Source organism: Crinia signifera, chromosome 5 (assembly GCF_055691185.1).
Source record: "Crinia signifera chromosome 5, ASM5569118v1, whole genome shotgun sequence".
Classification (NCBI taxonomy): domain Eukaryota; kingdom Metazoa; phylum Chordata; class Amphibia; order Anura; family Myobatrachidae; genus Crinia; species Crinia signifera.
The window spans coordinates 281,447,481-281,473,145 of record NC_139221.1 but is presented as its reverse complement, the minus strand read 5'-3'; the positions used below and the strand labels follow the sequence as shown (position 1 = coordinate 281,473,145).

At 46.0% G+C, this 25,665-nt stretch overlaps 1 protein-coding gene across 1 annotated transcript in view; it reads right to left on the bottom strand.

The window, feature by feature from the left end:
• Window positions 1–18,764, bottom strand: part of RAPGEF5 (Rap guanine nucleotide exchange factor 5) — a 265,810-nt gene extending 247,046 nt beyond the window's left edge. Inside the window, exon 1 of the mRNA XM_083189111.1 lies at window positions 18,008–18,764. Within this exon, the coding sequence (XP_083045237.1) occupies window positions 18,008–18,259 (252 nt within the window). The 5' untranslated portion in view covers window positions 18,260–18,764. The remainder of the gene's footprint in view (window positions 1–18,007) is intronic.
• Between the last annotated feature and the right edge of the window lie 6,901 nt (window positions 18,765–25,665).

Here is a 25,665-nt window from a genome sequence, read left to right as displayed (position 1 = left end):
CCCGGAGCCGGCTTATGACAAGCCGGCTGCCGGAGACAGGGACGCGGCGCGGGGGGGGGCGCAGGTCCGGGCAGCTGCTGATTGACAGTGCAGCAGCGCTGCCCAGACCTGGGGAGGTAGTGGTGGTTTTTCTTTTAAGGGAGCGCTCCCCATAAAAAAATAAAAAAAAAACACCACTGAAGGGGTTAAATGCCGTGGCAATGGTACACTGCACCCTTCACATCAAATAGGATCGACCTACTGTATGTGGTCATTTAATTTACCTGCAATGGAGGGGAGATGCGGGCAATATGCAGTTGTGGACAGCGTATGAATACTGGCAGCAGCACCCTATATTGCCCATAGGGATGTGTAGGTAAAATGCACAATTTTAAGCTTCCATATGTACAGAACTGAACACTGCCACATGCTACAACATGCAATGCGCAGTAAGACCACATGTACAGCAACTGGCCAATAATATTTGGTACTTGTTTCCAAGCACGGCCACCGATTTTGATTGTATCCATCGGGTCGGAAAAATCGGGTCGACCGCATCGCATGCCAACCAAATCGCATGCAATGCGATCGACACGGTCGACCCGAATTTTACATTGGAATCAATGTAAAATGGTCCCTGAGACCGGATTTTACATTGATTTCAATGTAAAAAGCCCCAAAACCCCCCATTTTAATACCAAACCCTCCCTCATGTTTCAAATGCCCCCCCCCCCCCCGCCATTGTTAACGCCACCCCACTATTGACGCGCAACCCGAAGCATGGCAAACGCAGCGAGCCCATGAGGGGCGGCGGTACGCGTCCTCCGACCTTTTCATACCCCTACTATCCACGTCGGCGTGGAGTTGACTTTATATAGTGTGGCGAGCGCAGCGAGCCACTGAGCCCGAAGCGTGGTGAGCGCAGCGAGCACCTCGAGGGGATGCGGATACCTTCACAGGTATCCGCGTCCCTTCGCGAGCTTCACAGATATCCGCGTCCCCTCGCCACGCTTCGGGCTCGGTGGCTCACTGCGCTCGCCACACTATATAAAGTCAACTCCACGCCGACGTGGATAGTAGGGGTATGAAAAGGTCGGAGGATGCGTACCGCCACCCCTCGCGGGCTCGCTGCGCTTGCCATGCTTCGGGTTGGCGTCAATAGTGGGGTGGCGTTAACAATGGGGGGGTGGCATTAAGCATACTTTTTACCCATATTCAATGTGAAATGGACCATATTGGCCCATTTCACATGGTCACCTATGTAAAATCGCGTTGATCGCGTTGATAGCATCGCGGGCCATTATAATGGCCTGCGACTAGGGATGCCAATCCCGGGGCATTTTTTCAATCCCGGGATTCGGGATTGAAAAATGCTCAATCCCGGGATTCCCGGGATCCCGGGATTGGCATCCCTAGTGCAGACAGACACCTGAAATATGGCTATTTAATGGGAAATGCATCCATTATACCACCTACACGCATAGCGCTATTATTAGCTGCCTAAAACGCCCTGGCCGCCCACTATTTACTTACATTTTGCAGAGTGGGCGGCCGGGCTGGTGCAGGGTGCTGCCGGGAGCAGGGTTGGGAGAGCTGTTGGGTTGGAGGCGGGGTGCTGGCCAGGAGCCGGGGCGGATGGGCGGGCTGTGCCCTGCGCAGCGTGACCTCGTCACGCTGTGCAGTGCTACGTTTCTGGGTATCGGAGAAGCCGGGCAGTGTCTGAGCGAGTGCTCAGACGCTGCCCGGAATCCCGGGATTGGAAACTCCAATCCCGGGATTGAAATCCCGGCGTTTTGGGGGCCAAATCCCGGGATCCCGCCGATCCCGATCCCGGGATTGGCCACCCTACCTGCGACCGAAGCGATCAACCCGATTTTCACTTTAAAAATAATTTTACATTGTTCCCTATGGGAAAATCGCGTCGGTCGCATCGCAGCCCCTTATTAGGGGCCGCGATGGACGCGATCAACCCGATTTTGTCTTTCACCGGCAAATTAGCTGGTGATTGATACAAAATCGGGTTCATCGCGTTGATTGTATGCCTTAAGTGCCTTAAACTTAAGGCATACAATTAACGAGATGGGCGCCGTGCTAGGAAACAAGTACCTAATATTTTAAATCATGAACAGCCAATAAATCACAAATCAAAAAAAAATTGCAGGGGAGCAGTGCAAAATCCACCTACACTTGCACAGGGGATCCCAGATCATATGGGTTTGCAAAGTCAGATGGCAGCAATTTCAGTGAAGCTAAAAATTGCCTTAGCAGATGAGTTGGGCAGAATTTTGAGGAGCAGGATTGATAAAATAAGATTGAACAGTTCATCAATGGGGAGAGACGGTTTACAAAATTTCCATTTTACGAGGGGAATTCCTCTTAGAGCCACGTTTCAAGCAATTTGTTCTGCAGCCATTCTCAAATAACTCACCATAAGTAACATTACTCATAACAGCCCAGTGCAATGCTAACATACATACGTTTAAAATACTTAAGTGGATATTCTTAGTTGCTTTTTCATATTTATAAAATTCAAATAAAAGGGCCTGGTGCAGACTTATATTTGTCCATATATGCTCCCACAAGCTAATATAAAAATATGTATATTTGCTAACCCCTTATCTGTACATTTACAAAATACAGTATATGCCTCCATATCGAAAGAGGGCTTAATAAAAATCACCATGCAAACCGTAAAACATATAACTGCCATGTGCGGCACTTGTATTAAGGGCAAGCATGTGAATTGCATGTGGCTCTATATTTATACATTGAGAACATGTAGAGTGATAATAAGGATCATTTATGGAAAGTAGTGTTGTGTGTACTTCTCATCATACACATATGCAGCAAGCAGAGCACCTGGGGTAGAGCAGTGGTTCCCAACCTCCGTTCTCAAGTACCCCCAACAGTTCATGTTTTCCAGGTCTACGCACAAAACCACAAGTGAAATAATTAGCTCCACCAGTGGATCTTTTAAAATATGTCAGTGAGTAATAATTGCACCTGTGCATCTGCTGGGTGACATAGAAAACGTGAACTGTTGGGGGTAGTTGAGGGCAGAGGCTGAGAACCACTGGGACAGAGAGCAAGTTTCCAGCTGTCCCTTGGAATGTTTGTCCATGGTCATGTCCTTATTTCTCAGCATTGATCAACCACATAATGCTCTCCTCCTTCTACTGCATGCACAATTATTACCATATGTTTTTGCCCGGTAGGATTAATATTTATCAATAGGGGTGGTGTTAAACAGAGCACAGTGTTAAATGGAGCACCCCCTTCTTTTGAAAAGGTGACTCCTATGCTCCAGCTTCTATACTGATTATTTTGTCACCTCAGCAGGACAGAATGCTCTCCATACAGATGCTGGCATCCAAAATTCCAATGAGTACCCTTATCCCAGCGGTTCTCAAACTGTGTGTCTGGACATCTCAGATTGGGGCTCACAACTATTAAAGCCTCAAAGCACTGCGTCATTGGTCCAATTCCCACGACGTCCGTAACTGTGCACAGTGTGTATATTCTCCCCGTGCTTGCGTGGGTTTCCTCTGGGTGCTCTGGTTTCCTCCCACAATCCAAAAATATACTGGTAATATTTATTTATTTATTTATTTACAGTTTCTTATATAGCGCAGCAGATTCCGTTGCGCTTTACAATAGTAGACAGTGATAAGACAAACTGGGTAACAACAGACAGACTCGGAGGTAGGAGGGCCCTGCTGCAAGCTTACAATCTATAGGGATATAGGGGGGAAACATAAGGACAGGCACCAGTAATAGCATAGCAGTTACAAGTCCAGAAGGGATGCTATATAATACATAAGTGCCTCGGAGGGTTATGCATGTAGAACTTAAATATGATAGGCTTGCCTGAAGAGGTGAGTTTTCAGGGAACGTTTGAAAGTTTGGAGACTGGTGGAGAGTCTTAATGTGCGTGGAAGGGCATTCCATAGGATGGGAGCAGCCCGATAAAAGTCCTGTAATAATGAATGGGAGCTAGTGATCCGTGCAGAAAAGAGACGCAGATCTTGTGTAGAGCGTAGTGGTCGAGATGGGAGATATTTTGTGATAAGTGCAGAGATATATGCTGGTGCAGTATGGTTAATAGCTTTATAAGCAAGTAGAAGTGTTTTATATTGAATACGGTAATATACAGGCAACCAATGGAAGGACTGGCAGAGCGGATCAGCAGACGATGAGCGTCTTGCAAGGAAGATCAACCCTAAAATGTGTGTGCGCGTGTACATGTGGTAGGTAATATAGATTGTAAACTCCAATGGGGCAGAGATGGATGTGAATGTTCAAATATTCTCTTTAAAGTGCTACGGAATATGTGTGCGCTATATAAATAATTGGTAATAATAAATAATAGTTTTGTTCAAAATGCCAGGAAATAATACCAAGTGGTTTGTTTATTAGGCCAAAATCAAGCCTTTTAAAGGTTGACAACAATAGTGAATGCCAAACTCTTTTTATAGGCTGTAGTATATACTGTATATACAAAGTGATCTTCCTCACCAACAACATATCCCCTTCCTGACACAGCCAGTTTTTGCCTTCCTGACAGAGCCCTTTTTTTCAAATCTGACATGTATCACTTAAGTGGGGATAACTTTTTTTGCTTTTACTTATCCCAGTGATTTTGAGATTGTTTTCTCGTGACACATTGTACTTCAAGTTAGTGGTAAATTTGGGTCGATACAGTCTGTGTTTTTTTGTGAAAAATACCAAAATGTCGCAAAAAAATGGAAAATTTAGCAATTTGCAAAATGTTAAATTTTCTGCTTGTAAGACAAATAATCATACCACTCAAAATAGTTAATAACTAACATAGACCATATGTCTACTTTATGTTTCCATCATTATTTCAACTTCCTTTTAAATTTTTTGGACACTAGGAGGCTTAAAATATGAATAGCAAATTCTCAAATTTTCAAGAAAATTTCAATCACTGATTTTTTTAGGGACCAGTTCAGTTCTGATGAGACTTTGAGGGACTTGTATGTGAGACACCCCCATAAATGATGCCATTTCAAAAACTGCACCCCTCACAGTATTCAAAACAGCATTTTGGAAGTTTGTTAACCCTTTAGGTGTTTCACAGGAATTAAAACAAAGTGTAGGTGAAATTTCAAAATTTCATTTTTTTTGCAGATTTGCAATTTTAATACATTTTTCTAAGGAACACAGTACATTTTACTAGAGAAATGTGACTAAAAATTGATTCCCCCAATTCTTTTGTTTTCATAAATATCCTATATGTGGCCCTAGTGTGCACGTTGACCAAACCACAGGCTTCATAATAGAAGGAGCACCTACTTGATTTTGGAGCCTCCTTTTTATGAGATTATATTTTAGGCACCATGTAGGTTTCTAGGCACCATAAGATGCTAAAAGTTAGGAACCTCCCCCACAAGTGACCCCATTTTGCAAACTACACCCTTCAGGGAATTCATTTAGGGGTATAGTGTACATTTCAAACCCCCAGGGGTTTCACCAATTTTGATACAACTGGGCTGTGAAAATGAAAAAATTTAATTTTTCATTTTCACAGCTCAGTTGTATCAAAATTGGTGAAACCCCTGGGGGTTTGAAATGTACACTATACCCCCTGATGAATTCCCTGAAGGGTGTAGTTTGCAAAATGGGGTCACTTGTGGGGGGGTTCCACTGTATGGGTGCTTCAGGGGTCATTCAACCAGAATCTGTGCTGCAAAATCCAAATATCACTCCTTCCCTTCTGAGTCCTGCCATGCACCCAACTGGTATTTTTTGGTCACATGTGAGGCATTGCCATACTCGGGAGAAATTGGGGCACAGATTTTGGGGTGCTTTGTCTCCTTCATTCCTTGCGAAAATGAAAAATTTTGAGCCAGACCTGCATTTTTGTGTAAAAAAATGTAATTTTTTACACAAAAATGCAGTTCTGGCGCAAAGTTTTTCATTTTCACAAGGAATGAAGGAGACAAAGCACCCCAAAATCTGTGCCCCAATTTCTCCCGAGTACGGCAATGCCTCACATGTGACCAAAAAATACCAGTTGGGTGCATGGCAGGACTCAGAAGGGAAGGAGTGATATTTGGTGGTGGAATGAATGGTGGGTGCTATGTCGCATTAGCAAGACCCCCGAAGCTCCAATACAGTGGAACCCCCCTCACATGTGACCCCATTTTGCTCACCAGATTTGGGAGGGGGTCTGGCGCTGCGGCTGGTGGGGGGGTGGGAGGGCTGCTGGCGCTGCGGCAGCCGGGTGGGTGGGAGGGGGGACTGCCGGGTGGGAGGGGGGGGGGCTGGCGATCGGTGGTGATCGGTGCTGTACTTAACAGCACCGATCACCACCGATCACTGTGTTACCGAGCGGCTTAGCTGCCGGTAACACAGAAAACGCTGTGAATGGCTGTTCAGATTTGAACAGCCAATCACAGCGATCGCCGACCGGGGCTCAGGGACAGCAGACATCTCCAAACTGTCACCGCGTCTATGGACGCGGTGACAGTTTAAAACCATGACGTATATATACGTCTTCGGTCGGGAAGTACCTCCCGACCATGACGTATATATACGTCTTCGGTCGGGAATATCTATCTGTATATATATATATATATATATATATATATATATATATATGCCCAGGGGTCTACACTGCTGTTATGTATGTGTGTGTATATATATATATATATATCTATATGTGTGTATATACACACATATATATATATATATATGTATATATCTATATGTGTGTATATACACACATATATATATATATATATGTGTATATACACACACATATATATATATATGTGTATATACACACATACACACATACACACATATATATATATATATATATATATATATATAAAAAAAATCATTTCATTTTATTTCTTTCATTTTTACATGGCCCCGTAGGCTGCTGCTGCTGCTGGCGGGGGGGAGGGAAGGGGGAGGCAGCGCTGCGGCGCTGCTGGATCAGAGCAGAGGGAGGAGAGCGACTGCCGGGCTGGGGTAAGAGCACAGGGCTGCCGGGTGGGTGGGAGGGGGGGTCTGCGGATCGGTGGTGATCGGTGCTGTACTTAACAGCACCGATCACCACCGATCTCTGTGTTACCGAGCGGCTTAGCCGCCGGTAACACAGGAAACGCTGTGAATGGCTGTTCAGATTTGAACAGCCAATCACAGCGATCGCCGACCGGGGGGGGCATCCCTGCCCCCCCCCGGGCGGCGAGGGGGGATGTCTGCTGTCAGGGACAGCAGACATCTCCAAACTGTCACCGCGTCTATAGACGCGGTGACAGTTTAAATCCATGACGTACATTTATGCCATGTGTCGGGAAGTACTTCCCGACCATGACGTAAATGTACGTCAAATGTCGGGAAGGGGATATAGTAGGTCTGATGGAGCAAGAAGATGATCAAAAGTAAATACTGCAGCCCCCAAGTGACATCTGATTTTACACAAATGTATTTACAAAGCTCTGTACACAGATGTAAAATAGTTACTTATTAAGAAAGGAATCGCTGACAGCCATAAAAATGTCAAATACAATGGTTTATTGGATCAAAGGAAAGGATCATGATTCACAGTCCTAACTCATTAGCAACATCAATAATACTTATTTTGCAATCAGCTAATCACTTCTAATGTTTAGAACCTTGGTTGACTTATGTAACTCTTAACGGCTACTGTGAGTGGGACACCCCCTACATGCACTTCAATGGGCGAGTCCCTCTTGCTGTGCTGTTTAGGGATTAAAAGAATACTGATTACTCACCCTGATCTGTGGGAATTTCCTGCAGTGTTATTATAGTGGCGGACTGGCATCAGTATTACAGGTTTTGCATGGAAAATATTTAAAATTGCTGGTCTATGGAATAACGCACCAGCACCGTCATTTCTTATGATTTCCTTTGGGCAAATTCCTGTTTTACATTTGCCCTTATTTATATACAATATATACAGATAGGGCCCCAGCTTGCTTAAGAAAGGGATTTAACCTTGCTACTGATTTATGACCAAATATTGCTTTACCTCTGCTTGGACATTTTTCGTATATTAATATCAGCTACCAGTGTCCGTCGCAGGCTTGTTTATCATTTTGTCACTACAAACTGCATTATGCAGAATGGAAATTACAGCTGCTGCTCCTTCGATCTGCAAACTTGTGACCTCTGGAGCGATAGAATACAGTGACTTTCACAGAGGATAATCCATGTCAGCTTCTCCGAAATAGGTGTGTGTGTTGGGGGGGGGGGGTTGGTTAGAGGGCTCCTGCTGTAGCACCGGCAATGCTTTTCATGAATTGTTAAAGCACAGAATAAAAGAGAGTGTGCTTTTACCGCAGAAAGCAGACAGAGAATCCCCACACGTACGGATCCAGATGAGCAAGAAGATGCTCTGGCTCTCCAGGGCCTCACATGGTCCATCAAACATATTCGCTTCATTTATTTTACTTCATGTGAATTAAATAAAATAGTAATTTTAGCTTGGCTATTTGTCTGATGTGAATGCGTCAGTTGCTTGTGAACAGGAGCTGACTTTAAGAGCCAGAGGTATTAATGCTCTACAGAGAACAGTCAAATATCTAATATACTTTTTTGAATTGTAATATTCACCAGGAAAGCCCCATATACAGTAAAATATAGAATATACCAGCTCTTGCGAGCAGGGTCCTCTCTACTGCTTTTGACTCTCTTGGAAACATATATACTTTATATATACACACAATTATTTTTCACGCCTTTATCCATTCCCCTGACCTGTCTCTGCCACCCTAATAATTGCTTGTGTCCTGTCTCCTGATGCAACTGTCTTTATTTACCATGTGCTTGTCCTATATTGCCTTGTACTGTAAAGGTGGCCATAGACTAGCCAATCACCTGCTAACTGCCATGTTACAGGCTGTGTTTGAAAGACGTCAGTAAGAAGCTGATTGGCTGGACATTTATCTCTCTGTTGGCGAGATGCTCCAAACAAAAAATGCCGTAAAAACCCTGTTTTCGGGGGTTTTACCGCATTTTCATATGCAGCAAAGCCCCAAAGCCCCAAAGCCTTATCTCTTGTTAAGGCTTAATGCATCTGCCCCAATGTAGCCTATGCAATCCCAGCCAAGCCTGCGAAAAATTTATAGTGCAGCACATGCAATCTTCGGCTCCGATGCAAATCTCACAGGACTAGTGCATCGCATCGGACTTGTCGTCATAATCAGATGAAAAGTGACCAAATCTCTGTGGAATCAACCTAGTGTATGGGCACCTTTAGTCGTTTGTTATCTTGTTTTTGCTCTTTTATGTATTGTTTGGCGCCATATAAATAAAGAAAATAATAATTATTTACAATCTAAACACTATCTTATTTCACGTAATTTAGAGAAGGGTCCGCTGACTAAAAATGCTTTCCATAGTGCTCAGTGACCCTGCATACACAAGTGCATCAACAGCTCGCTCATATTTTGTCAATATGCTGGCAGCCTTGCTTACACATTGATCACCATTACAGAACTGTACTGAGGTGGTACTTATGTATTATCTGGGCTCCCATGTTAAATGCACCCCATTTTTTCATACCCCTACTATCCAACTACGCATGGAGTTGATCTTATATAGTGTGGCGAGCGCAGCGAGCCACCGTGCCCGAAGCGTGGCGAGCGCAGCGACGCGGTCTCATAAGAAAAATGGGAGCCCAGATATTACATAAGTACCGTAAGGATCATTGGGGTAGATTTATTAAGCTCGGTGAATTGATAAAGTGTCTGGTTTCTATCACCGGCGAATCAGCTCCTAACTGTGATTTTTCAAACCAAGCCCGTAACTTAACAGCTAGGAGCTGATTGGCCGGTGATAAAAACCAAACACTTTATCACTTCACCGAGTTAAATAAATCTGCCCCATTGTTCCCTATGAGAAGAACATTGCTAAGGGGGTATTCAATCTGTGCCTATCTTTCTTGACAGGAGAAATATCAGCACTCACCTATTTAATGCTGCTGTTACCGACAGCACTGAAGGGTGTCAGATCCGATCTGTTTTGTCGGACACGTCTGCGGATTGTCGAATTCGAGCATGGTGTGGTTTTGCCACAAGGGCTGTACGCGTTGTTTAGGAATCGAGGATATGCTAGCCATGGATGGATTGGGAATTTAAAGTGGCCTCGGAAAAATCTCCAAAAAAAGTGGCCACTTACTTCCTAAAACACCCACAACAACATACCACTCTATACCCCCTAACACACCCACAACGCCAGTCGGTCATCTTCTCCAGGACACAGGCGGCCCCAAAGGTGTGTTTAGGGATCTTTCCCGATTCTTCTTTTTCCAATCCACCTCTGATGATAGCAGTGGTGCTTATGTGGAGGTTGGCGTTTGGCTGGAAGGTTGTGTGATCAGTGTTCGCAAAAAAGTGGGTCCCGGGGACCCTTCACTTCTAAAAATTGGGGTCCTACCGGACCTTTTCTGGGTCCCAACGGAATAAAGCCTCCTCTCCACCTCTCCCCAGCATGGCACATGTGGGTCGGGGGGGGGGGGGGGAGTATCAATTGGCCCACTAGCATAAAGATACATATATACACTCTAAACTATATAAATCTGAAAACAGGGACAGTGTTAAATTTAGGGCATGTTTTTTTGGGGGAAGTGGTGTGGTCACATAGTAGTACACATTACAGCACACACCGTAATGCCCAGTGCACATAGCACACACCGTAATGCCCAGTTCACATTATAGCACAGACCGTTATGCCCAGTACACATTACAGCACACACCGTTATGCCCAGTACACATTACAGCACACACCGTTAAGCCCAGTACACATTATAGTACACACCGTTATGCCCAGTACACATTATAGTACACACTGTACTGATCATTGCCCCCCACATCCACCACCACAGTGTACTGATCATTGCCCCCCCATCCACCACCACAGTGTACTGATCCTTGCCCCCCATCCACCACCAGAGTGTACTGATCATTGACCCCCCCATCCACCACCAGAGTGTACTGATCATTGCCCCCCCCCATCCACCACCAGAGTGTACTGATCATTGCCCCATCTACCACCACATTGTACATGCCGACATGCTGCTCAGCAGAGTAGGTGAGCGGGCTATCAGCACAGCGGGGGACTGGACGTGGCTGGAATAGCTGACACGCTGCTCTGAGTTTCTTTAGCCACATCCAGTCCCCCGCCACCCTGACAGCCCGCTCACCTACTCTACTGAGAGCGGCTGTTACAGCCGCATCCCATCCTGTCCCCCCCGCTCTCAGCAGCGGAATGAACTTACATGGCGGGGGGCGGCCGAAGGATGCACAGTGACTCTGACACGGTAACCTGCTCTCAAAATGCAGGGCGCGCGGCTTAAGGGTGCGCAGCAGCAGCAAACCGTAAAACCTACAGTGATTGGCTGACGGGCGGCCACTGTTCAATGATTGGGTCCCGGCGGCTGCTGCTGTGATTGGCTCACAGGTTTAGTACAGCGCGTCCTCGGTGACCCCTTTAGTTTTAAAATCTGAGTCCCCGGGGACCGTTTTAGGGTAAAATAGGCGATATAGCGCGTTTTTTCAAACCCTGGTGATTACGTGGATACAGTGTGTTTTGTGTAAATCTAGCATGTGCTAACAGGTCAGGCCCTGCTTTCTTTGTCCCAGTATTGCCTGACTAAATGATGGAAATTATGCAATATTCACTCTTTTCAAGTACAGTAGAACCACATGAGTCCAGTTTGCCAGTGTGTCCTTGTTCCAACTCAGAATATCCCAAACTCAGCCCTTGTGACCCCCCTCAAAGTGCAGACATTAGTAATATCCCTGCTTGAGCAAAAGGTGGAAAAAATCTAACTGATTGAGGCATAACTTATGCCCCTTTCCCACTGCAGCTAAAAAACGGTAAATTGCAGATTTTCAGTGCAATTTACCGTTTAAGGCTGCAGTGGGAAAGTGCCAGAGTTGAAATACCGTTTAAAGCTAAATGGTATTTCAACCCGTTTTTAAAGCAGAGTCCTACACGTTAAAATAACGTTTAAGAGGCAGTGGGAATGCCTCTTAAATGTTATTTAGCCTCCAGGCAGTCCAATGCCTGATGAGACCTAGTAGTTCTCACTTTGTGCATGTGTAATGAGTGCATGTGCATAATAAAGAGCCGCTCATTACATATGCACATATGTAATGAGCGGCTCATTAGTATGCACGTGCACTCATTACATATGCGCAAAGTGAGAACTACTAGGCAGTAGTTAACTGGGACTGCCTGTACCCTGCATGGACCCCCGCTGCCTCACCACTGCCCTGCATCCCCGTGCAGGTAAGTACAAGGGGAGGGGAGGTGGGGGCACAGGGCAGTTACGGGGGGTTAGGCACTCTTTACACTTGGGGGGGGGAGGGATTAGGCACTCTTTACACTGGGGGGGGAGGTTAGGCACTCTACATTTTACACGGTTCACTGCAATGGGAATGGTACTTAAATGGTATTTAAAACGGTAATCTGCTGCAGTGGGAATGCTGATACCATTTTAAATACCATTTAAGATTACCAGTACTTTAAACTGGTCTGCAGTGGGAAAGCAGCATAAAGCACTTAGCTCATGTATGGATATTATTATTATTATTATTATTATTATTATTATTATTATTAAGAGTTATCTATATAGCGCCAGCATATTTGGGGAGGAACTGGAGCACCCTGAGAGAACCCACGCAAGCACAGAAAAATGTAACAACGCTGTACAGTTGGGGCCATGGTGGAAATGGAACCCATGACCTCAGTACTGTGAGACTATCCATGCTGCCCTATATCTTTATTACCTGGACTGTGAGGACCAGGTTTGGGAAATACTGTCCTTAACTGATCAGCTTCCGAATACAAAAAAAAATAAAGACAAAAAGGAATTTGATTCCTGACAATATGCTGCTTCTGTGTACAGCTGTGCACTTCCCCGAGATCACACTAGCATAACATCGCTGATTTTCCTGCACTTCTCTATGAAGCGTAAGGGAATTAGCACATATGGTGCACATTGCAGAAAATAGACTTCTCATAATGTAATCAGGGTGATGCAAGTGCTGTTACAGAACTTCAAGGCAGTCCAGCACACACCAGCGGATCCACAGAGTCCAGACTAGTGATCTGTGCAAGGATGTGTAGCCAGACAAGCACTGATGAATAATACACATCACAGACAGTGCAGAGTTTGATATGAGCCTGACTCATTATCTACTGGTGCATGCTTTCTAATATATATTACATGCCCACGCTGTAGTGCTGAGCTTGTGGTGTCTCTGCGTATCCTAATGATAGAAAAATTATAGGTTTATCCCCAACCCTTTACAGAGAACTTAAAGGATGGCTTCAATAACGCTAATCAGTGTTATGTGATCCCACATAGTACGGAACAAATCATCTTATTACTAGCTAAATATAATGACAGACACTCTCTGTAAATAAATCAACACTCAAGCAAATGCCATGAGAACACCACCCATAACAGGTTACTCATAGAAAATGCACCCATCAACAGGAGGGCCTGTTCGGTAATGAAAGAATATAGGTATGAAAGTAAAATCTGAAATACTCTGCATTGCACGCAAACACACACACACACATATAATTTCCAGGCAATATGTAATATAAACGTTGCATACTCTATTGCAATTTACATCCACATGAAACAACATATCAGTCTGCCACATGAACAACTTCATGAGGTTGACCAAAACACATGTTTATGACACTTCCTAGTTTAGGTAAGCTGGCATAGTTGTAAAGTGCCACAGTGCCCAGCAACCAATAGAAACACGATTCCTACCCTGTAATATAATCATACAGCAATAAAGGCCCCCTTACACTTGTCCAACTAATACCGCTTTCACACTGCCTAAACGTTTTAAAAACTGGTATTTTGATACGGTATATAAAACGGGTCTGAGCATTGACATTGCACTAGATTACCGTTTTAAATACCGTTTAAATACCATTCACATCAGTCAACCCGTTTAATCCCCTGAACACGTTTCAAGGCAGAATGCAGAGGACAGCCTATCACAGGTCTGTAATCTGTTGTTTTTACTCAATACCGTTTCAGAGCCATTCTCACTGCATAAAAAACGGCTCTGAAACGTGTAGGACTCTGCTTTTTAAACGTTTTGAAATACCGGTTATCTTTAACCGGTAAATGAACTCTGGTGCTTTCAGCCTTAATTGTTTTAAAATGGAAAAAAAACGGCAATATACTGTTTAACAAGTGCGGTGTGAAAGGGGAATTATTGTCCAACAAGTTGGACCTGATTGATCCTCCTGCACATAGGATAAATCTCGAGTCATTCTCTTGGTTATACCCAATGGCACGGGATTGTGCATTGGGTCCTACACATCAGGCACATAAGATTTTGTCAGACAGGCACATCAGATTTTGTCAGATAAACTGACCCAATCCACCTGAATTGTGTCAAATCTGACAAAATCTCACAAGTGTAAGGGGCCCTTAAGACTCATTTTGCCACTCAAATCCATGTGCTGTTGTGTGAAAAAGGCATCCAGTCCACTTACAGAATTCTGTTGTACCACACATGTACCTCAGCTTCTTGTGCTGGACAATCAGTATATAAATCAACACCAGTGACATGGAAATTTGTCAGAAATGTAGGCACATGTTGAGCCTAATGACCAAGCTCATCATCTCCAAAACACTGCCATCTGCTGGCAGAGAGTGAAACTACATCTCTTTCTCACACATGTACAAACACAGAAGGAAGTAGACTAGCTATTGAAGCTTTTGCTTCACGCGGACTTACTATTACATAATATGCTTCGAAAATTGAACAGGTTTAAAATATAAAAAGTGGCAGCCGCGTCACCCCCTAATGCAAAATATGAAACATTTTTAACAGCTCTAGAACCGTATACTAGTGTAAAATAAAACATGCTTTTTCATCACTTACATAAGCACTAAAATCTTTTATTTTCTACCTTTTTTATATACAAACTCTTTTACTAAAGATTGTTCAAACACTAGCGGGTTAAAAATACTTCTGCAACAATATTTCAGGTGAATGTGTCATCTTGCTGAATGCTGATTTAGTTGCCAGTTTATCATCACAGTTAAACTAGTTGTGTCAAGGTAAAGTAATACATCATCAGTCCTTTGGGACAGCATTAGTTAGAGCCAACAGAAATTACTGCTCAAGGGACAATTCCTGGACTTCTATGGGAAAACGCATACTATGGCCAGATACAGTAACAAGGACATCAGGAGAGTCGATGCTGTGCACCAACTCATTATGGAAATAGTATAAGGTCATGTATGAGAGCAATGAACGTAAAGAGAAAATGGATCAAACCGGGGAAAAACTCTGTATACACTGTGGGGGTTATTCTGATTCAGTCGGAAAGGCACAATCACTCTCTAATGGACAAAACCATATGCACTGCAGGTGGGGCTGATAACATGTGCAAAGAGAGTTATGGCCCCCACACACAGCACAATTTTCAGGCACTTTCTGAGCGATTTTACTAAATCGCTCAGAAAATGCCTGAAAATGCATGTAAATCGCTGTGTATATAGCCCACACAGCGATTTACATGCGCGCCCCCGCCGTTCTGAATCTGCACAAGATTCAGAATGGCCCGGTCAGTCAATTCATAACAGTCGCTCAGAAGCTCCTGCTCATCTCCCGCATGTGTGGCGCGGGGATGAGCAGGGCCATCTGAGCGACTGTCATGCCGGTGACTGTGACTGTCAAGCCCCGCTGCCACCGACCTGGAAGCCCCGCCGCCGCCGCCTGGAAGCCCCGCCGCCGCCGCCGCCTGGAAGCCCCGCCGCCGCCGCCGCCTGGAAGCCCCGCCGCCGCCGCCTGGAAGCCCCGCTGCCGCCGCCTGGAAGCCCCGCCGCCTGGAAGCCTCGCCGCCGGAGCCCAGCAGAGACGCTTCCTGGACCTGCCGGGTGCCGCGCCCGCCCTCTGCAGTCAGATGGAAGCTGCAGTGAGAGGACGCGACGCTGGAAGACAACGGAGTTGGTAAGTATATTCTTTTTTTTTTTTTTACACTGTGCCACCAACGGTTGAGGGGAGAGGGGGATGCCACACTATACCACCAACGATTAAACTTTTTATATGGGGGACTAAAACTATTAAACTGTGTATGCATATATATATATACTGTGTGTGTATATATATATATATGTATATATATATATATATATGTATATATATATATATATATATGTATATATATGTGTATGTGTATATATATATATATATATATATATATATATATATATATATATATATATATATATATATATAGCGCAGTCTGGGCAGGCACATCCAGAGTAGCCAGCTGCACAATGTCCAGTCGTGACAGATTTGAGATCTCCCGTGCTGAATCTCCCAATTTGAATCTCTGACACAAATCTCTCTGTATGTGGCTCATTGTCTGAAATGAGCCAATTAGTGAAATCTCTTGTGCTGAATCTCCCGTTATGTATCTCTGGCACACATCTCTGCGTATGTAGGGCCCTTTAGATTTGGGTGTTTTATTGTTTTTGCGCAAGGTAAATACTGGCTGCTTTATTTTTACACTGCAATACAGATATCAAATTAAAGTCCCCACCTCCCCCCCCCTCCATAAATCGCAAGTACTATATAGTCAGCTCTAGCTGTGGTCATTTATCAGAATGGTTGGGGCACAGGCATTGCAGAAAGATCATTGTGTATGTACAGTGACAAGCGAAGGGAGAATCTATAGCAAGGTAGGGTTGATGAGTAATGGTTTGGAAACACTAGCACGTGTGCATAATGGGTTGTACACACTGCAGGTGTCAGTGAATTGGTCTCAGAGATACAATGCAAGGGTAAATAGATCAGGCACTGGGACACCCTGCTACTATAAGGGGGGGGGGGGGGGTCATTGCTAGTAAAACTGAAGTGGTTAGAGTAGCATATTGTCTATGTGTGAATTTTAAGAATTGTGCACATACAGTAGCTAGGGTCATTGAACTGATGCCCTGGCATATTACTAATCTAAATGAATGGCACACTGGCATTTAGGTAATGTAGATGACAGAGTGCAGCTTTCCAACATCAGATACAGCTGCATATTATCTTTCTAGGGTATAGGGTGTGGGACATACTGCTTTTAAATTGTATTAACACAGTGCTTTGCATGTTGCTGATGATATGTGAGCTATGAGCATTAGCATGACATATACGGTATGTACACTGGGATGCTGCTTGTGATGTGCACTGTCATGTTGCGGTCTAGTATAAATGAATCACATGACCAATGCACTGGCCCAATGAACCTATTTTGAATGATCCAGGTGTGCTGACATTTAGCCCCTAGTGTGAATTGACGTACTGGTACGTATGCTTATGTTAGTGTGTAAGACCTCACGTTGCCCCTAGTGTCAATGGCCCTGTTGCACTGGCATGCTACCCCTAGTGTGCTCCCATTTTGTATGACGCGGGTGCACGGTCATGGTGCCCCTAGAGTGCAGGACCAGGGTGCACGGTCATACTGCCCTATTGTGTATGACCAGGGTGCACTGGCATGTTGTCCCTAGAGCTGATGACCAGGGTGCACTGACCCAAGTACCCTGGCACGCTGCCCCTAGTGTGCATGACCTGGGTGCCCTGGAACACTGCCCCAGTGTGAAAGACCTGGATGCCCTGTCACGCTAACCCTAGTGTGCATGACCTGGGTGTCCTGGCATGCTGCCCCCAGTTTGAATGACCCAGGTGCCCTGACATGCTGCTGCCCTAGTGTGCATGACCCAGGTGCCCGGCACATTCGTGTGAGTGACCCAGGTTCCCTGGCACGCTGCCCCGAGTGTGAATGACAAAGTTGTCCTGGCAGACTGCCCTAGTGTGCATGACCAGGGTGCCCTGGCACGCTGCCCTCAGTGTGAGTGACCCAGTTGTCCTGGCAGGCTGCCCTAGTGTGCATGACCGGGGTGCCCTGGCACACTGTGCCCAATGTGAATGACCCGGGTGCAGGTGTTGGGAGATCCCGCCCATGCCCCTAGCTGGGGACAGGTGGCACTCACCGGAGCATTGCTGGCAGTGGAATCCGCGGTCTCATCAGTCTCGGACAGCGAGGGTGAGGCTCCATAGAGCGAGCTCCTTCTCCGCAGGGTCAGACCGCTCCGCAGCAGGGACGGCAGCTCCCTCAGCTTGTGCTTCAGCTGCGCCTGCTGCTCCCGCACGCTGCGGCTCCTGCTGAGGGAGGGAAGCGCCGGTCCGGAGATACCGCTGTCTGAGGTGGGCTGCATCTTCCTCCCCACCTGCCCAACAGTCATACTGCTGCCGTGCTGCGGGCCGGGAGGGGCATGTTCCGGCAGCAGCGGCAGCCTAATCACGGTGTGTGTGCTGCTGCACGGTGTCTGCAGCCTCTGTCACACACTCACACACAGCCCGCCCCGCACAGCGCCTCAGCCAGGAGGAGGAGAGGGAGGAGGAGATGGGGGAGATCAGTGCTGCAGCCTCCTGCAGCCCCGCACGCTGACTGCTGCTACTGATGCCTGAGCCCAGATACCTACACAGAGACCCATACCTTCTGTATACACCCCACCCCGCAGCTGCAAGCCCGCCAGTGTGCTGGGGGCACACTCATGCCATGTGCCCTGTCTCAGATAGGAGAAATAAGGAATAATAGCGATAATTGCTGACACAGCGGCGTCTGTAAGCATCACACAGGAGCCAATGCCCACCGCTGCCTGTGCCCGGTGCTGCTGGTGATGGTGCCATTGTCCGGTGCAGCTGATGATGCCAGTAATGCCCAGTGTTACTGCTGACAGTACAGCAGTATAAGCCCTGCTGTTATGGTAGCAGCTAGTTCCCCTTCGCCGTAAGGACCTGGGGAGGAGAGGGGGCGGGAGAGGGGGCGGGAGAGGAGGAGCAAGGTCAGAACAAGACAACTTTTTTTTGAGCCGACATGTGCCGACAGGCGGTATTTCATGCCCTACCATCCACTAGGGCGTGGAGGAGGTTATTAAAGCTGTGGCGAGCGAAGCGAGCCACCGTGCCCGAAGCATTGCGAGCGAAGCGAGCTATGCGAGGGTCCATTTGGGTCCCTTCTTCTGAACTTGCTCCTCCTCTCCCTGCCCCATCTCCTCCCCAGGTCCTTACGGTGAAGGGGAACTAGTCTCAACCCTGCTGTTATGGTGCATGTTATATTCCCTGTTGCAGGTGGTGCAGATGCTCCCACTCACTCCTGTGCACGCAGTGCTACCTAGATGCCAGGGGTGACTGGGTGCCAATGACAAGACCCGGTTGCCTTTTATGAGATGACCTTTCCATTTGTGTACATTAACAATACCTGTCCCAGTAACTACAAAGGTCACATAGGAAAGCATTGGTGAGGTGAGACCACCCTTGGTAAACATGCAGAAGATCGGCAGCAGCAGCAGCATTTACACTGACATTTCCTCAGTAGTACAAATCTGTAACATATAGTTAAATAGAATGCATTTTGTGTATCATTTGATTCGATCCCAATCGAATAGCAAGCAAAATTGCACCGTGTGTGACCACTATAATAGAATAAAACCCTGAAGACCGTGGGAGAAGGGGTGTATTTAGGGGCAGTGGTGTATTGAATAAGGGGCATGGACTTGTGGAAAAGAAGCTTGGCTATTCAATTGTAACTATAATTCAAATTATGCCACAAAGTAATGCCCCTTACATTACACCACGTGATAGTGTCCCTAATTCAAATTTCACAAAACCACAACTTCCCTTCACGTTACGCCACACAATAGTATGCATTACACATGTTATGCCACACGCTAAAACCCTTTGTTATGCACATTATGCCAACAATGCTGTATCATACACATTATGCCACACGGTAGTGTCTCTTACACAGCATCATAGCATGCCCAAAGTAGTAGTGCTCCTTAAACATTATTCCCACAGTAATGTACCCCTTGTTCCCTATAATGTCACACATTCTCCATGTGTACCTTACAGTTCTTTCCATATGTACCTTATAGTGCTTGATCTGCATGTTCTTTTATATCTGTAGTGTGCCCGATCCTCACTTCCAGTGGTATTTTACCACTCAGCCTGCGCTGCAGCAACTGACCGTGCACCTGCCACTGGTGATGGACTGTGAGATGGGATCCACCAGTGAACACCGATTCTGAATGCTCATGAGTCTGACTCTGACCCATTCTCACACAGTGTAGCAGGAGCCCTGATAATTCACTGTGGTCTCCGGTACACAAAATATTTGTTTTCCCTGTTGTTGATTTTTTTTAATATATATTTATCTAATGGTGTGTACACACGGGTACAATCAACATGAGATTTTGACTATATAGTCAAAATCGCATCGGGATCGTATGCAGATCACACACGTGTTTTACCTTGCGATCCTGATGCGTGATCCTGTGGCAGCACAAATCGAAACCCAGATAGACAGGGCAGCAATGACTACATAGTGCAAATCAAATGCTGATTGTATGCAAATAGTACAGACTGCTATGCAATCTTTGTATCTCTGTACTTTTAACATACAATTCATACAATCAGCATTAGATTTGCACTATATAGTCATTGCTGCCCTGTCTATCTGGGTTTCGATTTGTGCTGTCACGGGAGCGCGCATCGGGATCGCAAGGTAAAAAACCTGTGCAATCTGCATGCGATCTGCATGCGATTTTGACTATATAGTCAAAATCTCATGTCAAATCTCACTGTGTGTACACACCATAAAGTGCATTTAAAACAAACACAAAATAAAACAAAACAGAATACAAATGGCATGGCATATACTGTATAACAAACATAGTAGGAGTACAATCCTCATCTATGAAATAGAAAGGAAAAATATCATCTATATATGTGTATATAAGTGTGTGTGTGTCTAATGTCTGTTTGTGTGTCTCCGAAACACTGCCACCTGTTGGCAGTGAGTGAAACTACATCTCTCTCTCTCACACATGTACAAGCACAGAGGTAGCAGACTAGCTTTTGAAGCATTTGCTTCGAGCGGGCTTACTAGTATATAAAATGTCAAATTAAGAGAAACATTGAGGTGTTCTAAAAGGGTGGGACTCTGTTTTGTTATATCTCCATGTTATACCAGGTAGTTAAACAAAAACATTTTGATCTCTAGTATGGGCAGGTAGGGTATTTATATAGGGGAGCTAAACACTGACATTTTTTTTAGCCCTGGACTCAGCATCTAATGAACATTCAATCCAGTCCATTTGGTATAAATATTGCAGCCTGGGCATCATTCAATGAAGAGATATAGGGTCATGGCAGATACACCTGGATAAGATTGGGATTTTTGGACACTCATGCTAGTAACAGCCAGTCACCTATCGAGGGTCTGTATGTTATTGTAGAGTGGTAATAGTTCCACAGTGCCCATGGAAAAGAGATAGCGCATAGTTGCCTACCCTCCTGTATTCTGCAGGAGACTCCCTGAAATAGCAGCAACCCACCTCTCTCCCTCATTAGTCTAGCAATCTCCCTCATTTCCCCTAGCCCACATTACACTTTAAAACATTTTGTGGGAAAAAAAGAAAGAGAGACAGATACATTTACATTGAATCATCAGCGCCATTTCCTAGCACTTTACCAAGTACAGTATCTCTTACTAACTGCTTTGGGGCTCATCTACATTTGGATATAAGTCATTTTAAAAGATTCTCTCAGATGTAGCAGTACACACCCACGCTTCTAGGTGCCACGTTCACAATCTCTTCACAATCTCTCCATAAATGGAACTAGACACGCCCTTTGGGTGGAGCATGACAAGCCCCCTCAGTGGGGCGCTGTGCAAAATCCTGCTACCAACTATAATCTCCCTGAGATTATAACCTAATTATTTAGGATTGTGAATTCCGGTTTACCCAAAACATTGTACTTGCTCCATTAGTTTGATGCAGGGTGATCTTGTCAAATTGACCCATCTCCCTTTCTCCTTACAAAATGAAATGTACAGTTGGTCAATATAGTGGCTGACTAAATTTATTTGGTCAGGGAAACGTCACAGGATTTTGTTATATAAACTATACCAACCTCTGCTTCTTGGGGGGATTAATCTCCCGTTTGCTCAAGACTATGCCTTGGCATCTAATCTTAGCTATGCATTAGACTGGATAGGGAATGCTGGTAATTTCACTCGTATAGCCTTAGATCAAATCATTAGCCCTGAAGATCGTTTGGTGACACTCACCTCAGGGTTCTCTGGATGATAATACTAAAACAAACCCCCTTTTGTTTTCTCCATGCTTAGCTTGGCACACCTCCCATAAAAGACTAGGGGGGAAATGTAACAGGGTGAGAGAATCAGAAAGTGAGAGATTTGGTAAGAAATCTCCAGGGTTTTTTTAAAGTGGCAATCATTTCCACCAGTTTGATTTTGAAATGTAAAAATGATTGCCGCTTTAAAAAAACTGGATATTTCTTACCAAATCTCTCACTTTCTGAATCTCTCATCCTATTAAATTTCACCCTGGGTCTCCCTGTCACACGCACAATGGGCCTGATTCAGAACTGCTCACTAGGTTGCGTATATTCACTGCCTAGTATAAAGGTACTGTAAATACCGTCTGCCGAACGCATGCCCACCATGCTGCCCAAACTTCCTCGCTAAGCTGCAAGCGAATTTGTACGCTTACACATCCGCTAAATGCGGCCGCACAGAGAAGAAATGAATGATGTTTCCTCTGTTCGGTATGAGGAGTAAGCCTAGACTTACTTTTCATATGGCCACTTTCCAACAAATTCGGGGCGGGCACTGATGTCATGTGACATCATCTGCCCGCCCCAAGCAGGCAGTGCAATGCCTATGTTCACTGGGGTCCACCAAGTGTTTCCAGGGGCGTGCCCACCATTTTTGTGTGCACGCCCATGAAACACTGGGCGGACCCCAGCTACCGCCCCCTGCCTGGGGACCTTGCGTAAAAAGTGTCCCCCTGCTGCCTGACACCATTGGCTGTTGGTGCCGGTTTCTTAAATACTGGGAGACCCCATCACTTTTCACCCCCGTATTTAGGAAACAGGACCAGTTCAAAGAGCCTGGGGCTGGTTATGCTGGAGAAAAGGGGGAGGACACCCCACACGGATTCTTAAATTTTTAATACAATAAACCGAACACATAAAAAAATTGCACATTCCCGTTACTAAAGATCGCCCATTCCCATTACTAAAAAATTGACATAAATTACAAATGATTTCTGACTTTGTCTAAAAGATTGCACCAAATTACATTTGTGAATTTTGAAAAAAAAATAAAACCGCACATTTCACCTGTGTGATTTGGTGCGATTATTTAGCTGTCTAAAAGATCGCACCTAATTACATTTGGCCCCAAGTATTTAAATTGTCACTGTACCACTGTACCACAGTAAGTCATATCATAGGGATGCAGTTAAAATCCCGACCGCCGAAATCCCGACACTTTTTCCCTCCGTGGGTGTCCACGACACCCCTGGAGGGAGAATAAATTAGCGTGCCGAGCGTAGCGAGGCACCGGGCCCAGGGCCGGCGCCACCACTAGGCAAGTCTAGGCATTTGCCTAGGGCGCCGGCCACTGGAGGGCGGCATTTCGCCCCCCATGCCACGGGTACCTGTTGTGCCGTCTGGGGAGGAAGGGGTGTCTATTCCGGGATCTGACAGGAGCCTGCGCGGGTACCTGTCCTGCGACGCTTTGTATATAAACCCGGCGGGGGTCCCTGCAGTGAATAATAAATAACAAGCACTATGCGGCGGCGCGGGAAGCGCTTCTATTTTGAAAACACTGGCTGCACGCTGATTCAGCCAATCAGCGTGCGGCCAGTGTTTATTCAAAATAGAAGCGCTTTCCGCCCGACCGCCGGATAGAGCTAGTTATTTATTATTCACGCAGGGACCCCCGCTGCCGCCGCCAGGTTTATATACAAAGCGTCGCAGGACAGGTACCCACGCAGGCTCCTGTCAGATCCCGGAATAGACACCCCTTCCTCCCCAGAAGGCGCAACAGGTACCCCCCCCACACACACACCATGGCACTGGGGCGCCCCCACCCCGACTCGCCTGGGGCGCTCCGGTGCCTTGCACCGGCCCTGACCGGGCCCGCTGCGTGGCGAGCGCAGCGAGCCCGCAAGGGGGGGGGGCGATCCACGTCCCCCCCTTGTCGGGATTTTGGCGGTCGGGATTCCGGCGTCGGGATTTTGAACGCCGGGATCCCGACCGCCGGGAATTCATACTGAATCCATATCATAAACCGAGATGTTTATAATGCGATAAGTAGCATAAGAGATGGTTAAACCAAAAAGTCAACCCAAGTAACTGGAATGCAAATTTCAGGAGGAAATTATGCATGTGAAACATACGTGATTCAGTCCGCATCAGGCACATGTGACTAAGCAGAGGGGAGAGAGTCTACAAAATTTGATGCCCCCTGTAAAGTATCAAAAAAGTAAGGTTTTCCTCCATGGAACACCCGCAATTTAGCATGGATAAAGTAATACAAAGTGACAGCCCATGTCAAATATTTTTACATATTGGGGAAAATTTGTCTTCTCTTCATCGCCACCATATATGAGAAGTCTTGGAACAAAAGTAGTTTGTTACCTTGATAGTTGAGGTCAGAATGGTCCACAGTGCACATGCAGGAGCCCTCCGTGCTGCCACAGCTAGCAACAGCCTGTGATCGCAGGCCATACACTGTATGGTTGACAGACAACCGGTGTGTGTGGGTGGCACCCCAGACTCAGCCAACAGGTGTGTGTGGGTGGCACCCCAGAATTTTCTGGGAGTGCCGCACAAAAGCACAGGTAGGACCGGCCATTGGGAGTGAGGGCCGCTGATCAGCGGCCCTGATCTCCCCACAGCCATTGCAGCACCAAGTAATTATTGACTTACGCATCGCTGTATGTGTGGGGGAGGAGGGGAGGGACATCTACATATAAAAGAACTTTACCCTTATCCATTTACTCATCTTCTCCCACATTTAACTACTGTAATCACCTATGTGGCATTCTCCTTACCCATCCTGCACTTCCATGCCCTCCAACTGTACCTTTTTGGCAGGTACAGCACTGGGTTTTTTTTAAGGCCTGTACCTAAGTATAAAGAAAGGGGATGTGGCCATGTCCTCTTTTCCCATGGCCATGCCACCTTTTCGAATTTGTACCAGTTTTATCTCTTCAGATGTTGGAGGGTATGCACTTCTATCTTGTGTGATTTAGCTGATTTTCTTAAATCACTTGTTCATATTACCTCCAGAATTACATTTAAGTAACTTCCCTCTCACACACGCACACGCAAGTATGCATGCACACAACCACTGGCAAGTAGCATCTGGGAGAGGTTGTGGTATATTTTGCACTCCACCCCTGCTCTGTGCTGTAGAAGCAACATTTAAAATCAAAGCGAACTGGTGTGAGATGTACTAAGTTAAAAAGTGATAAATCAGGGTTGCCTACCCTCCCGAATTGGCTGGGAGGGTGCCGGAATCCGGAAACCCCCCCCCCGGAAAGGTGGGCAATCCTCCCGGATTCTGCCTCACCTTCCACAGTTTCCCGGCAGCTGCCCGGCCACCTCGTTCAATTACCACGATTCGTGACTTTTCACGGGGTGGGGATAAATATGCAAATAGCACCATTTAGCCCCGCCCCCTCCCCAAGGCCCCTCTAATCGAGGGATTTGCCGTCCTGGGGGCGGGCTTGATGACGTCTAGATCAGGCCCCCAGAAGCGATGCTT